Raw genomic sequence first — 16005 nt, 5'->3', positions numbered from 1 at the left:
AAAATATTTGGCTCTGGTAAAAAGTGTAAATACGCGTAAATTGAAGGTAAATAAATAGGTACCCACTTCGAAATTTGTATTTAAGAACGTTTAGGCATGTAGGTATAATTATTAAATTGCAATTTTGCCAAGACCTACAATGTACCTATCAAAAGAAGCAACTTCTAGGCTACTTGTGTTGTTGTTGAGATATATGAACAAAAATAAATTGTATATGTATTTTCTAAGAGAGTTAGTTACACTAAGTTCCTTAAAATAGATAAGTAAGTATTGTAAACAAATAAGGCAGCTATTACAATTGCAAGCAAATATTACTTTGCCAATTAAAAGTTTTTAGAACTATTTTATCCAATCAACACATTCGACGTGTACATAAATATTACCACCTCATTTGTACGTTGGTACAATTAATTTAAAAAAACTAGGTGCACTGTATCGACTTACAGCGCGACACGTCAGTGTTTACCATACGTTTAATTGCGACATTTGATATTTTACCACTTGTTTTTGCAACCTAAGTAACGTAATGTGTTCACTACATATCTAATAGTTATAACACTCTATTCGTTTAACTGCTTTCGTGGCCGAACGGTTACCATGCCGTGCAGAGGTCCCAGGTTCGATTCCCGGGCCGGGAGAAATATTTGTAAAGCCTACATTTATTTCTATCGTGAGTTTGGGTGTAATTTGTGGTTGTCTATGTGTGTGTCCGTGGCACCCGCGACCCAGGGTTGTCCTAGTGCGGGGCTATGTTGAGCGTGTGCGTATGTTGAGTGAGTGTGTGTGCGAATGTTGAGTGAGTGTGTGTGCGAATCGTTGTGTTTTAGGTTTCTGTATGACGCCACCGCTAGAAAAAATACAACTGCGAATATACAATTTATGCAAGAAGTCGATTCGCAAGGTTACTCAATCAATGTTTTCCAATAAGTAAAATACACGTCAGCTGAATCGAAAGTTATTAAAGTGATTCTGTTAGTGTGAAGTCTCGGTTGTATTTTACTGGAAATAATCGCTTCGCTGCGCTGTTCTTTAAGCCGCGATAACAATCCAGGCAGGTGAATAGGTAAACGCAACGTATGCACAAATAATTCAATAATCTCATGAAACGTAAGTGAAAATATATTAAATAAAAAAATATGAGAAGTACAAGCATTATGATAATATTTAAGGTACGATAAAACTATTGCTCTGCAAAACACTTAGATTACATCTTTCCAAAAAAAATATGTATTTATATGATAATTATTTATGTATTGAAGTAGACAACGTACATATACGCATATTATATAAACTTTTTTTATAATGCTAAGTGAGGTCGAGAGCTCACGAGCAAGTCGTGAGCCTGTTGGTAAGTGTCACGCCTGTTCATAATAGTTGCAGTGCCACTCGGAGCTTTAAATCACAAAGATTTCAGGGGCACTGCCACAAGGCCCATCATCGTCAGCATGAGATGTAATTTGATAAGACCCTTGTGTCTGTAATTATTGTTAACATAATATATTCTAGTTATTATTTAATACATGTCCTTATAACTTAATACATCATGTATCAGTCATCTGAGTTTTCTTCAAACTGTACATTTAGTTATAGTATTAGAAACTACAGGAACGGAATGCTATTACTCCGACGCGGCCGGATTGGTGTTTAGACTCTGCCGATCATTTTCCTCCAGATTATTTTTATAGGAATGCGTCAGTAAAAGGCAAAATAGCGGCCACTTGTAATTAAGGCGTCAAAATAAACAATAAAGTTTTGTTTCATCCATTACTTTTTTTTCCATAGATTAATATAAATTACCATGATCGCAATGTTATTTCGTGGATGTCTTTTGCTTATCAACAAGCGCGAAGTGTAAAGTAAAATACGGGTAAAACAAAAGTAATGTAAGTGCCAACTATAGACTGGAATGTTACTTACCATATAATTGATTAGTAATTTTACTGTGACACGTGTTAACAAAAGCTATATAATTAATTATTTATTAAAATGCTCAGTAATACTTAAAATAATTGTCAGATTAAAAAAATAAGTTAACGATTCGATTTGGGTATAACAAAAATTATATATATAAAAATAAAAAACGGCACCACCAAAAGATATTGCTGAGATTGTTAAAAAAACATGTGCCATGGATGTGAAAGGGCGAAACGTTATTTTCCTAAAGTTAAACAGTATGTGTTTACGAATTTTAAGGGGCTGTATACCGGATTACAATTATTATGTGTTTATAGGTCTATTGTTTCATTTTAAAATTATATGCATATAATTCCGACAATTTATTATTGACTTTTTTTAAGCCATCGCCACCACCACCGTGTGTATCCATGGCACCCGCGACACAGGGTTTCCATAGTGGCGGGGCTATGAGTGTGTGTGCGTTAAAAAAAATGAGTTGAGAAGAAATAACTTCTTTTCAGATAGTTGTATAGTCAGAAAGGTCAAGCATCTAGTTTATACATATAAACTATTAGGATACCACAAGGTATTCTATAGTTAATAGTTGTATATTCAGGAAGGTTGAGCATCTAGTTTATACATATAAACCATTGGAATACCACATAGTATTCTGATGGTTTCTCACCAAATATTTATACAAATATGTTTAATATAGTTAATGGCTGTATAGTCAGGAAGGTCGAGCATCTAGTTTATACATATAAACCATTAGCATACCACATGGTATCCTAATCGTTTCTCACCAAATATTTATACAAATATGTTTAAAATAGCTAATAGTTGTATAGTCAGGAAGGTTGAGCATCTAGTTTATACATATAAACCACCAAATATTTATACAAATATGTTTAACTTAATGTATGGGTATTTAGTATTGATTATATTATTATTAACTAAGCCTTTATATAATTTAACTCTTTCAAAAATACTAAACTTAAAGTTATATATGAGATTATGGTAGTTTTGTGCTTTACCCATTTCAAGCGACATAATGAACTATTTACTGAACTTATCTTTTCATACGGTGTTTGTTACAGGCCATAAATTAATAGTATGTCAAAGTAAGGTACATAAAACTTACGGCCGGTATAGGTAACAACTAATCAAAAAACCTGGACGCATTAGGCTAGGTTAGCGTGTCTTCGTAAAATATTGTAGGTTTGTTCGAACATTAAAAGACCAGTATCATTTTTTGCTTTGAAATGTTATCCCTGGCTAAAAAGAACCAATGTGCACAAAATTTAAATTTAGTATATAAAATTTAAAATGAAGAAAACACAAGGGTGCTAAGGGCGGACGGACATTAATAAATGTTTAAAAACTAATCTTTTTTTTCTTCTAAAATATCGTAAAATTCTCGCGCATTACGTTCTCCAAATACCTTATAATTTTACATCAGACAATACGAGGGCTGAGAAAACGCAAATGAATTATGATCAGATAAATATACATTTACGTCACGAATGGCACATCGTATGCCTTGTGAGAACTGCTTTGTTTCACCCCCAATGGCTACAGCTACAATGCAGCGCATACATTTTAATAAAGGTTGAAATGATTCATTACAGCTAGCCTAATTAATTAAGACGGTAACGAAATATCCTGTTGTACGCCGTTTTCGATAATCTAAGGTTTCTTTCCTTAATTAGCAATGTGAAACTGAGTTAAACGTTTTTCACAACACGGCTTGTAATGAAATTGCGCAGTGAAAATATTGGGACCAATAAATAATATTGATCAAAATTTAAAAAAAATTTCGAAAATGTAAGTCACGCGCAAATGATATAATATGTAGAATGTGTTATATTATTTTTCGTTTTTCGATAGGTACGTACATAGTTTCGATTCATTCAAAAATCCTCGTAACGTTTCGAACAATAGCTAAAACGCAATTTTGTTTAGAATGAAACGCCATTCATTATTAAAACCCCGTTCCAAGTAACTAAAACCCTTTAACTCATTGACACTATGTACACAACTTGTTAAAACCTGATTTTAATGATTTTTAATAAGAATATTAACTTAAGTTCTCTGCTTCATTTAAATCAACAATTAATCAGTGCATTTAACGTCTATATAATTATGTTACAAATTTCCGTACCACCTAAAGCGCTTAGACGATGTAACAAATGAGGGTTTATTTTGTAAAACAGTATACCTGCGATTTGCTTACCGCAAAACAAAAGATATCAACGGTGTAGCTCTCAGTGATAGTAACTGTCGCCGTCTATAGACATTTGTTGTAGTATGTTTAAGCACGTTATCGGACATGTTATAATGTACTAAGGCCTATAAGTGTATAGTAGAAGTGATAGCGCTAGTTGTGTCTGTGTACATGGGTGATATACATATATCCGGTCAACAGCACATGAAATTTTTAATACTTTAAAGAACTATCTTCACTCAAAAGGGCCGTGTCCGGGACGTGGACGGGCCGTGCTAGTTTGTATGAACTCCGGGCCCGTCTCTGGGCCCGGATGTGTGAACGAGTTCATACAAAATATACGCAGCGATATTTTCTTGAGCCCCTGACGGAGCACGGCCCGTCCGCGTCCCGTACACGGCCCTGATGTGTGGTTTGTCTAACCCTAGTAGTTTAACCTTTAATTGGTCGCGTGGGGTGTGGTGCTTCACTCGCCAGTGCAGTTTCTAGGCTCATAAGTTCTTAAAATTTGAACTTACGCCAGTCTTCAGGCTAGCTTCGTAAATGCGCTTGTAGTTCACAATTCATCCATAATCTGCGCTTGTTTGTGTAGGTATAGTTGTGCTTGGAGAACGTGTTTGGTGTGCATAACACCCCACGCGACTGTTTGTGTAGACAAAATTCCGTAAGGTAAGTAAATATATTTTTTTTATTTTTACGCATTTAAACTATACAGGTGGACAAAAAATACGATGCTGCGACATTTATAACAAGAATATATTAGTATTTTAAAGATTATGTTCTAATATGGTGTTATTTTTGTTTTTTTTTTTAAGTCAGCTGTAATAAATAAATAAAATCCCACGTGCATTGACTGATTGAGAGATGGCGCATCAATTGAAAGACAAACAAGAAGAAGCTATGATAGTGCTTCTAAAGGTGAATAACATCACGAAGTCATTGTAAGTGGCCCTAACTGTGCATAAGAACAAAATGAAAACGAAGGCATTCGCGTACTACCTCTACAAACATGACACAAGAGACTTGAAAGGGAGGATCCTGAATCAGCATCTGGAGCAGTCCGTTCGCCTTCATATAAACGATGCCATAGAATGTCCTAGAATCAAGAACCGAAAAGCAAAGACAGAATGTTCCAAATGCGTAAAACATGTGTGCAATGATCACCTGATTGTAGTCTGCCAAAATTGTGATGAAAATTAGTTTTTACAAATGTGGTTGTTCTTAATTTATAACTTAGAAAACAAGTATCATCGAATACTGTCATTAATAAAAATCTGATTTTGCGCGTAATTCGTATTATATTATCATCGTATTATATTTCACGATTGTAATTTGTGGAGTACCACACCCCATGCGACGTCCAGAGTAATGTTTTCGGCGCGACTAATTAAGGGTTAAACTTCGGTTACCACCACAAGGTAGAATCTCACAGCGTAAACTAGCTTATAATTAAACATTTTTTTCCATCCTCTAAGAATTAAACGGAGACTGTACTAAAACTGCCAATATTATTTGAAAAGTCCAGAATTTATAAAATGGTAATTTAAATGTTATTATCAAAATCTGAAACCGATTATAACAGCGATCGCCACCAAAATCTAATCTAATTCAGTGCGACGTTATCGTCGAGGTTTCGATGGCACGTTTTGGCGAGACTAGTCTGCTCGTGTTTAATTAATTATTCGGACCGTTTTCGGATACCAAAAACTTAATTTTCTTTCAATGATTGAGATATTTCTCATTAAATTTCTATCGGGTCGATCGTCAAGCAACACAAATACAAAGTAATCAAAATTGTTAATGGAACCGTTTGCAAAGACAAAATTTTCCTTAACGGTTTTTGTCGGGTTTGTAGATGTTAGTTGATTATTTTAGTTATTGTCATGTATGATACTTATAAACTAAACATGCACTACAACTGGTTCTTATGTATGAGGCAAACTTGTGTATCGGAACTACATTCTAACAAGTACATTTTTGAAAACACTTCAATGAGCACCTACCGGAAGTTTCGGCTTTGAAATCGATACGATTTCAATAAGATCTTTGCTCATCTGAAGCATTGTTCTTCAGAAGTGAATATTATGGATTAAAATACTATTTCTTGTATACGATATATATAACATTAAAGACATTTACTTACAAATTCTCGAATTTGGCATGTAAGAGTGATGTTAAATGCCGAAAACATATCCTGACTACATTTGGTACAGAAGCAAAACGGGCATCTCAGTTAGCGGTTTGTAAATAAACGATTCAATGAACTTACCTATCTAGAACATACATCGCTCTTTGAATTTGACAAACTTGTAATACAGCAATCAAAACTACTATCGCACATAGTTCCAAGTAAGGACCTGTTTAATGGTTGATCATGATGGTAGTTGTAAGAGAAATGGCAACTGTTTACATTAGGACTACTACTAAAACATCAAAAGAAGGGAATAGTTACTTTTTATGAGATACGCCTAATTAATTTCATAAGAATAAATTTATATTTACCTATACGTCGTGCAGAATTGGATATTAAAGAAATTGCAAATAAATTTTATTCTAAAAATAGAAAATTCCAACAAAAGAAGTTACGTAGAGAAAATGTTTCACGATCATAAAAATCTTTTTTTAATAGACTCAACCAGAGTTAATGCCAAATCTGTATTCTGCTAGAAGTAATTGATTTTTGATGCCCTCATCCTTTTGAGCCCAAAATGCATTCACTTTTGGGCAAAAACTTTAAAACCAAATTAACCAACTAATTCAATCGTGTGAAGAGGTCCTTCTCGGTTTGCTTCTGACTTCTTTAAGTTTTTCAAGTAATTCGTTGCCCGTAGTAAAGACGTAGTAAAGTTTTGATCACAAGGTTTCGATCACCAATTTTTGATGAGTGTTAAAAGATGCGATATTCTGACACACATCTTTCGCCTCATCAGCATGAATCGATGCTTTTTCATACACGCTCCTAGTTTAAGCCTACTCGGGACATGATATGTTTTGGGACGTACGCCGAATATTTGGTTTTGAGTCATACAGCGTCGAAACTAACGCGAAATAGTTCCTGTGTGGCTCGGTCAGTGCGTTGGACTTTTTTTCAAAATTTGGCTACCACATTGCCGCGTGTCTAGATTTACATAGGTGCGGCAACCTAAAACTTATACATGATAATTGAAATTGATGCACAAAACAGAAACCTATATGTAAAGTAACTTGAATTACGTACATAGTAGATAGACTGTGAGTGCGCAGGTGCCGAACGTCGGGGTATAATGTAGTCGCTAATACGAGTCCCGAACTTCACCCAAACTTGCTTCAGCTTTATAAGAATTTAAGAACTTTAGAAAGCCAATATTACATCACAATAAGTTATGGTATATTCGCATAAACATGATCTTAGTATATTCCGTGTTTCAATAACATTACTAGAGTTGTAAGTAGCGTATTACGCCTTGTCCCTTCTAAACACTTTCACCTGGGCTCAGCACACACCATTGTTTTATGAAATCAGACGAGTCTACTCTCTAGGAAAACGACGTTAAACAAAACAGTCACTGACTGACAATAGCATTGAATAAAATTACTGTGTTGCCGCGAGATCTAGATTTTTATAACATTAGAAGGCAAACAATGAAAATGAAAGTGTTGATTAACATCAATATGTACAGGTTACGGAATCCCGTCTTTATGTTGCAAAACATGCCCAACTTTCTGTATAACCGGTCCCAAATATATATCAAAAACTTTACAAAAGAAAAAGAAATAAAACGTAATGACATGATGTTTTAGCTCACAACCCTAATGTATTGATAATTCAAATGACCGACTGCGTGTGCTAGTCAAACTACATATTAGTCGATTTATTACACTATTAGGTTCACAACGTAATTTCCAAGATCATTCCCTCCACCCCTCATGGGACCATCTCGTTTTTATATTATAGTTTATAGACAATTTTATTACAAAGATATTATTATGGCACAATACTTTATTTATGTTTTACCTACATACACACTGTTCGCCAATTGCTTGACGCAAAAGTCTTGTAATATGAGGTTAAGGTTACGGTGTAAAGTTAAATCGTTTCAATGCTACAAATAAAAAAAAAATTAAAGCAAAACGAGGAGACCATATAATGCTCACTAGAAGGCGAAATGTAAATAATTTACACGCCCTAATCGCGTCGGTACATGATTCCGACATTACGCGAAAAGTACGCAACTGCGATTGTTTAAAAATACAAAGACTTTTCTCCGTAGTGACAGTGAAAGAATTAAGAGAATACAGGAAGAAATGACGATTTCATCCGAAGATGTTGAACGTTGTTTTAATTACGCGTGTGCTAATGACTATTGTAAACATTTACCTTCCCTATAAAATCGGGTTTTTTCCTAGTGCTAACGTACCGAATACGCTCATACGAGTTAGATATAGTGTAGGAGTCGACTCGGATTTTGGTTTACAATTTTGCATCAGCGGCAGCGTTACGATGACAACTAATCTGCTGCTGCGAGGTATAGGATTTTGTACTTCAGCTTAAAATCATCACTCTTACAAGAGTGATGATTTTGTACTTCAGCCATTAACATATCTGCTACAACTCCTATACCTCGCAGCAGCAGATTAGTCGTCATCGTAACGCTGCCGCGTTGATGAAATTGTAAACCAAAATCCGAGTCGACTCCTACACTATTATTTACTCCTACCTATTCTTCTTTTGTTTGAAAGGGTATTATGCTCTTGAGGTGGTCCCTGCTGCTCCGGTTCCGGGTTCATTTCGGCTATCACAAATTACTAATTATTTTCCGAAATAAAAGTCGATTTTTCATTTGACACAATACATATAATCAATAAAACACCGTCACCATGACAGCCAGAAAGGAAAATATAAAATGTACAAAGAAGTCCGTAACTGTCAAAAAGAAGTCAGGATCTGATGAGGGGATCCCATGAAAATCGAAAACAGCCGATAAGCATTGAAACATTCAGCCGATTACAAATTTTACTTTGCAGATATATGTTACCTGATCCAGACAAATAAAAATTGTCACTGAAGAAATGTTCAAGTATCTAAGGATCCAAATTACTTTTTATTTATTCTTATAATAAAATTAAGAGAAGCGCAAGGGAAGTTGTGAATGTAGCCAGATAATTAAACGCAAAATTTTCTCACACACTCATAAACGGTAATAACGAAAGTTCCGTTGAGTTAATGAAACAAGTCCAACTTTTGTTGGCTAATCACACGTCTTTGCTTGAATTTAGCATTTCTGTGGAAGAGCGCCGTACTGCGAGTAACTCAGGTATAATTTCCTCTGCCACACTGGCTGTACCTCCTACCGTAAGAAAATACCGTGCCGCCGCCGCCGCTTCTCAAGGCGCAACAACTTACTTATATAAATTGCACAACTTTACTTATGATTGAGCATGTTATTTAGGAGGATCTTTACAACCGAAATGCGTAACGGTACTTTCGTAAAAATCCCCACACGAAATGGAATCCTTTTCGAGCGGCTAACAATTCCAATTTTAGTAGATACCTTCCGTACCATACCGTTCAGAAAGTTTCGAAAACTTTTTATTCAGTCAGAAAATAGAGTTTCAATTTCAATTGGTATACAAATAGTCATTCATGTCGATTGCCAAAACCTACTGCAATGCTGCTATTTTAACTTATAATTGCAACATTTTTTTTTCTAAATAACGGTTGTCATTATAATGGTATACAATACGTAGATATTAAAGTAGGGACATAACTTTATAATTTTGACATATATTTGCATGTCTTATTCTTTAAATATTGCATGCCAGAAATGGCTAAATGTGTGAAACAGCTTTTTGTACACATTATCATCAAGAATACTGCTTACCATATTTAAAGCAATAAATTTATTTATTTGAATTGAATTGAATATATTTGGTTAACGTCTTATTACTTCTATGAGTTCAGACTATTTCAGCGTATCTTCACGAAATTTGTCAGCTATTTAACATATGTAGCTATGTAACGTAGTAATTTAACGGGTTGTCGAGTACTTAGTATTTGACCAAGAATTATAAGAAATGTTACTTTACTATCATTAGCAAATTACAAGTAGCTTGCTTGTGTGAGCAATTATTTATTATAAGTGCTGTTTTTTTAGGATCAAATTTTATAACAATAATTCATTATAATAACACACGCTCAACATAGTCCCGCACTAGGGAAACCCTATGTCGTGAGTGCCATGGACACACACATAGACTACCATAAATTACACCCAAACTCACAGGAGAAATAAATGTAGGCCATACACATAATTCTCCCGGCCCGGGAATCGAACCTGGGACTTCTGTGTGGCAGTCCGGCATGGTAACCGTTCGGCCACAGAGGCAGTTAATTTTAAAATTATATCTCATTAAAATTATATATTAGAATATTCTAAAATTTATATTAAAACTTAATATTTCGTATTAAAATTTATATGTAAGTATTTTATTAATAAGTTTCGTTCTTGAAATGAAATAATGTTCTCTAAGCATGCTCTAAAATAGGTTAGTTTTATATTAATAGAAATCTTCGCAGTTAAGGTAGTTGGATATCTGTACATACTGATAATTTCCCATTTGAGTCATACAGCATCGTAGTTTATTTTAGAGGTCATATATCGACCCAGCACAAAAGATAAACAAAGTAAGTACCGATAGACTTTTATATACATATAAGGTAGTCGTTAAAAACAATTGCGTAACAGTAGCTTAGTACCAGTAAAATGTGATAAACGGTCACTGGTCTCTGGCGATACTGGATCGACAAACTGTAATTCGTGGAATGAATAACAAAGTTTAATAAAAATAAAAGTTCCGAATGTGTACAAAATAGAGAAAGTTTCAAATCGATCCGTAACTGTTTCTTAAATTAAATATAAATTGAGCGTTTATGTAAAAACTGTCCAGAAACTTTCTCTTGAGGATATACCTCTATACAGACACACACACACATACATTCATTTTGTTATACATACACATATACACACCTATTAAATTGCGACAACTTATTGTATACATATTTTATTGCAAGGGTATCGACTATTAATTAGAGACGCAATAGGTAGGTAGCGAGTTGGGTAGCTACTGAAACTACTTTATGAACATAAGTCTTAGCTGTTAAACGAGCATAAAACTTGTTTCATTTTCTCTTATTTGGTGTTTATTGCGCGTGCAATGTAAACAGGTAATTACACATTTTAACAATCACATTTTTTAATCATATCCCTATTCGTGATGGTTCAGCAACTACGGACTCGTTATACATAAAATTATACCTAGGAACAATACCTAAACTAGCACTACAACTATACCTAGTTGTGAAGGCACTTCACCAACCTTCGATGATTGTATGTACGAACATGACCCAATATACTATGAAGTGTACATATTTATAAACGATAATTATTACAATTTAGAATCGTAGTGATGATATTGCGCATAGTTATGTATTACACAGGTTTATGGAATAGGTACGTACCTTCTTAAAAATAAAAATCAAAGATAACTAAGAACTAACCAAACATTTTTCTTTCGTAGAATTTGCATTAGCAACTGGAGTCAAACAAGCACAGTACACAAAGTGTCAAAAGTTACCGCTACGGGACAGAGTGAGAGTAATTTCTGCAAATTAGTACATACCTATTATAAATTACTTAACATACCTGGAGTCAAACTTGTGGCCGTTATCGAGAGTGCCGGTATATTGCATGGTGAGCATGTCCCCATGTTTGGACTTCACAGAGCATAGTTCTGGCACGCTGATCACCTCGACTTTAAGTTCGGTGACCTCTTCACCTGCAAACGTGGCTCCGGCTAAAGCCAGTACCACAAGCACGCAGCGTAATGTCATAGCGAATTACGAAAAGTTATGAGCTGGTAAAGTGAACACGTACGCTCCAAGCTGCGGATAAGAATCAACTGAGCGGGTGGGTTCCGTCGGAGTTCCGGCAACTTTGGATTCGGATAAAGTTTGCTATTTGCATCAACTGTACACTCAACGGTACACTTTGTCTCACTCTTTACCGCCGTAATCGAGTACGATGGAGCGAGACAGCTCAATAGTAATCAGTGCGCCACGGCAGCGGCAAGGTAGGTTGAAATGACGCGGCGGTGCCTCTTCGCGCCTGCCACGCACGACACGCGAGCGATGACGTGATCGCTATTCCGCTGTGTTCCACTTTTACCGAAAACTTGCTAAGTCGGCTATAAAAATTCAAAATTGTTACACTCAAGTCACAAACGATACACCGTCATAATCACATTTATCAAGCACAAAAGTTATAACCTAAACTTTAGCTTACAACGTGCAACCAAAGATTCTTTAAGTCAAAATCTTTAAAGTGCTGGCACAATCAGGTCAGTGCTACAAGACTAACTTAAGAAAGTTATAATAAAATGTCTACTTTTTGCACATAGGCGGTACCCGCTTTAAGGTTTCGCCAGGACTTCGCTTATTTTATTATATTATTTTCTTATTCTTCTTCTTTTAAACGTTATGGCCCCATCGAAATAATCTATGATTTCGCCAATGTCAAGTAAAAACAACTATAAGCCGCAGTTTTATAAAAATAATATAACAATTATGGCAGACGCCGTTAACAAGGCCGGTACCTCCCACCTTATATTATTTATTAAATATATTTTTAAATTATAGCCGTCAATGTCGCCTTTTTACTTATTAATAATATTTCCTTAATGACGGCCACTAGGCTTGCGTCAGTGTCAGTTTTTATGAATAATATAAAAACTATGGCGATCATCGCCAGTATCAGTTTTTAGTTAATTGACCCAGCGTAAGTGGTGGCTCTTTGAGATTTGAGCAATGTCAGATTAAAACTCTATCAACCATACTGTATGAAACTATCTGTCAGATTGTACAGACAGCGTTAAAATTATCTTACTTGCTGGTACTTTGGACATTGTTTATATAAACTTGAAAGTAAACAATTTTGTCTATGAATAGAGCGCACAAAATATTTTCTAACAAAATTCTAAAATAACATTTGACAAAATTCTAAAAATTTTACTTAGTTCACATAAATTAAGTAAATTGCCCCTAATCTCCCATTTTTATTTGTACTCTTGAAACAAGAAGTTTCGAACGCGTCACTTAATTTGCCATCTTGGATTGAAGATGATTGGTTACGTAGGGGGATCATAAGTAGTTACTTGTGGATAAACCACTGCTTGACACTAATAAATACACATTAGACCCGAAGACTTCAATCTACTAGTACATAGATATCTTGCTTAGACCTAACAATATTAAAGGGCTTGTGTGCAGCTGGCGCGACGAGGCTGGACACTAGGAACATTATGTTTTCATTACGCTGTACTGAATCAATTTTAGAACATTAAGTATTTACCCATATACATGCATATACGTTTCACTTCTAGGCCTGGACCTTCTCCATAACTAAATTATTTTTTGATGTCATTGTGTAATTTATACGTACCTATTATTGGTTTTCAACAGTAAAAGGTACAAGAAGTTGCCAGGGAGTAGATAATATCTGTGCTATTAGAGGCTTTAATATACACGCAATCATAATTTAACCTACATACCGCCGAGATCATCAACGTAGTATTGATCTTACACTATGTTCAAGTTTCTTTAACTCTGCTGAGCATAACCGACGGATAAGTTACAAATGCCGTCAGTTTCCATCAGGTGAGATGGAGGTTATGTACGAATACGGATTGATGCTGATGATGATTGTTTTACGATTTCAATGATGTCCTCTGGTTTTGTGATTATGCACTGATGTGAACCATGTTCTTTTGTAAGTAACCAGCAAGGGTCACTCAAAACGAAAAGATTTTTTTTTAATGGAAATTGTCAAGTGTTCTGGCAGAAGTGTGCGAAGCGGCGTTGTTGTGATGCCAGAAGAGTTTACGACTATGTATAACTTGCCAGTATCAAACAAATGAGTAAAGAGTAGATATCTAATTGTTAATAACAAAAATCGAACAAAAAGAACCATTCCTTCGATCTGACAGGACTCGAACCCGTGTCTGTTTTGCCAATCTAGGGCGCCAGCCCTATCGATAGATGAAGTCACTAGAGACCTCACGAAATTCCCTGTGCCTTTGTTACAAACTTAGAGGATGGAAAAAAGTCTAAGATTGAAAAATCTTTCTCTTTGGTTTTAACGGCGTTTTTTGTCGTAGCTATGAGCAGGGCTTGGAATATCGGTATTTTCAATAATTTCACTAAAAAGAAATGATCATCATGGTAGAAAAACATCATAATATTCATGAAAAATCAATATTACAAAGAGTAATTCTAATTTCTTTTATTAATTGATAATATAATTGAACCCATAACTAAATAACCAACATGGATCATACGTTACAAAGATTTAATACAAAATTAAACTAAAAAGTAAAAAAAAAAAGTAGTACGAATAAAAATTAAAATTAAAATAAATAATAACATAAATAAAACAAAATGAAATTACAATTATACTATTTTAGATTTAGTCAATAGATGTACCATGTTACAATGGTTCATGTATTGACAGTCAAAGCGTTCAGCAAATGTCTTTAGGATACTGTTTCGGCTGACCTGCACCCTGCGCACCCGAGATGTGCACCGCATGCGCATGATTGCATGGAAGCAACCTACGCGCGCTTCAGCAAACATCCCCGACGCGTTGAAGAAGCGAGGCAGCACCAACAGCGCCCTAAATGCATTATTGTGCTGGACACGTAGCGCGTTGTATTATTTTAAATTATATTTCACCCACAGACTACTATTACTACTGTAGAAGGCTTACTGCCTGACCCTTCTATACTAGTAGTATAGAAGGACGTACAAAACATTGACGTCACTCGAACATCGAGCAAATCTGCGGGCTATCATATGAGCTCTAACAGACAACGCCCTACGCTCGCTCTCCATGTCAGCATCATCCTCCAGGCCCGAGGTTACAAAATGTCCAAGATACTTAAACTTGTCCACTCTATTAAGAGTACACCCGTAAAGTTTAACAGATAGTATTTTATCTAGACACCCACCCCGAGCTTAGACGACCATGCATTCACTTTTTTCACATTATAATAGCAAACCGTGACTGTCAGCGTCAAGTACCTTTGCAACTACTATGGCCAATGAGATGGGTCGATAATTACTTTTGTCACTATCGTCACCGGTCTTGCTCTTAACTATCGGCATCACCACAGTCCTCTTCCTCTGAGCAGGTAGGTATGAGTGTCCCACATATGTAGAGTAAAACACTGCCAACACCCTGGGCAAATGGCAACCTGCATATTTCAGGTGCTCGATGCTAAGGTCATCGTGACCAGGAGACTTGCCCCGTAGACATAGATTTTTTTAATTTGATTGACATCTTGTGCCAAAAAACGGACATTGACCTCCTGACCACTACAACCAACACCACGCACCACACATAGACTGTGACGGTCCTAATGGTGACCACGGTAAAGTGGTCCCCAAGCACCTCCGCTTTTCCCTTTAGATCGCTTATACCACCTACACTCACCAGTACGCCCGGCTAGCTATTGATTTTGTTTGCTATTGAAAATCCTCCGTCTCGTCTACATCTCATTCCAAACACGACCCCCCGCGGCCTCTCGTATAACACCCATAACTAAAAATTATGCCCAGCTTCCTTATGCGCGTCTCTCACATGCGTATTCCATCCTATGACAGGTTTCTTACTACGAGCATAGTTTCGCACGCACGCACGCAAGCACGCAAGCACGCAAGCACGCAAGCACGCAAGCACGCAAGCACGCAAGCACGCAAGCACGCAAGCACGCAAGCACGCAAGCACGCAAGCACGCAAGCACGCAAGCACGCAAGCACGCAAGCACGCAAGCACGCAAGCACGCAAGCACGC

General features: G+C 36.0%; 1 protein-coding gene across 2 annotated transcripts in view; it reads right to left on the bottom strand.

Annotated features, from left to right (window-relative positions):
• Positions 1-12087, bottom strand: part of LOC113226176 (FK506-binding protein 2) — a 53357-nt gene extending 41270 nt beyond the window's left edge. The window contains exon 1 of one of the 2 annotated variants that reach the window (XM_026458714.1): positions 11803-12087. In XM_026458714.1, coding sequence (XP_026314499.1) covers positions 11803-11990 — 188 coding nt within the window. In that variant the 5' untranslated portion in view covers positions 11991-12087. The remainder of the gene's footprint in view (positions 1-11802) is intronic. The other variant, XM_026458721.1, reaches the window with a different exon arrangement.
• Between the last annotated feature and the right edge of the window lie 3918 nt (positions 12088-16005).

Source organism: Hyposmocoma kahamanoa, unplaced genomic scaffold (genome assembly GCF_003589595.1).
Source record: "Hyposmocoma kahamanoa isolate Upper Pololo Valley unplaced genomic scaffold, ASM358959v1 100021, whole genome shotgun sequence".
Taxonomy (NCBI): Eukaryota; Metazoa; Arthropoda; class Insecta; order Lepidoptera; family Cosmopterigidae; genus Hyposmocoma; species Hyposmocoma kahamanoa.
This window is presented reverse-complemented; position numbering and strand designations above follow the sequence as displayed.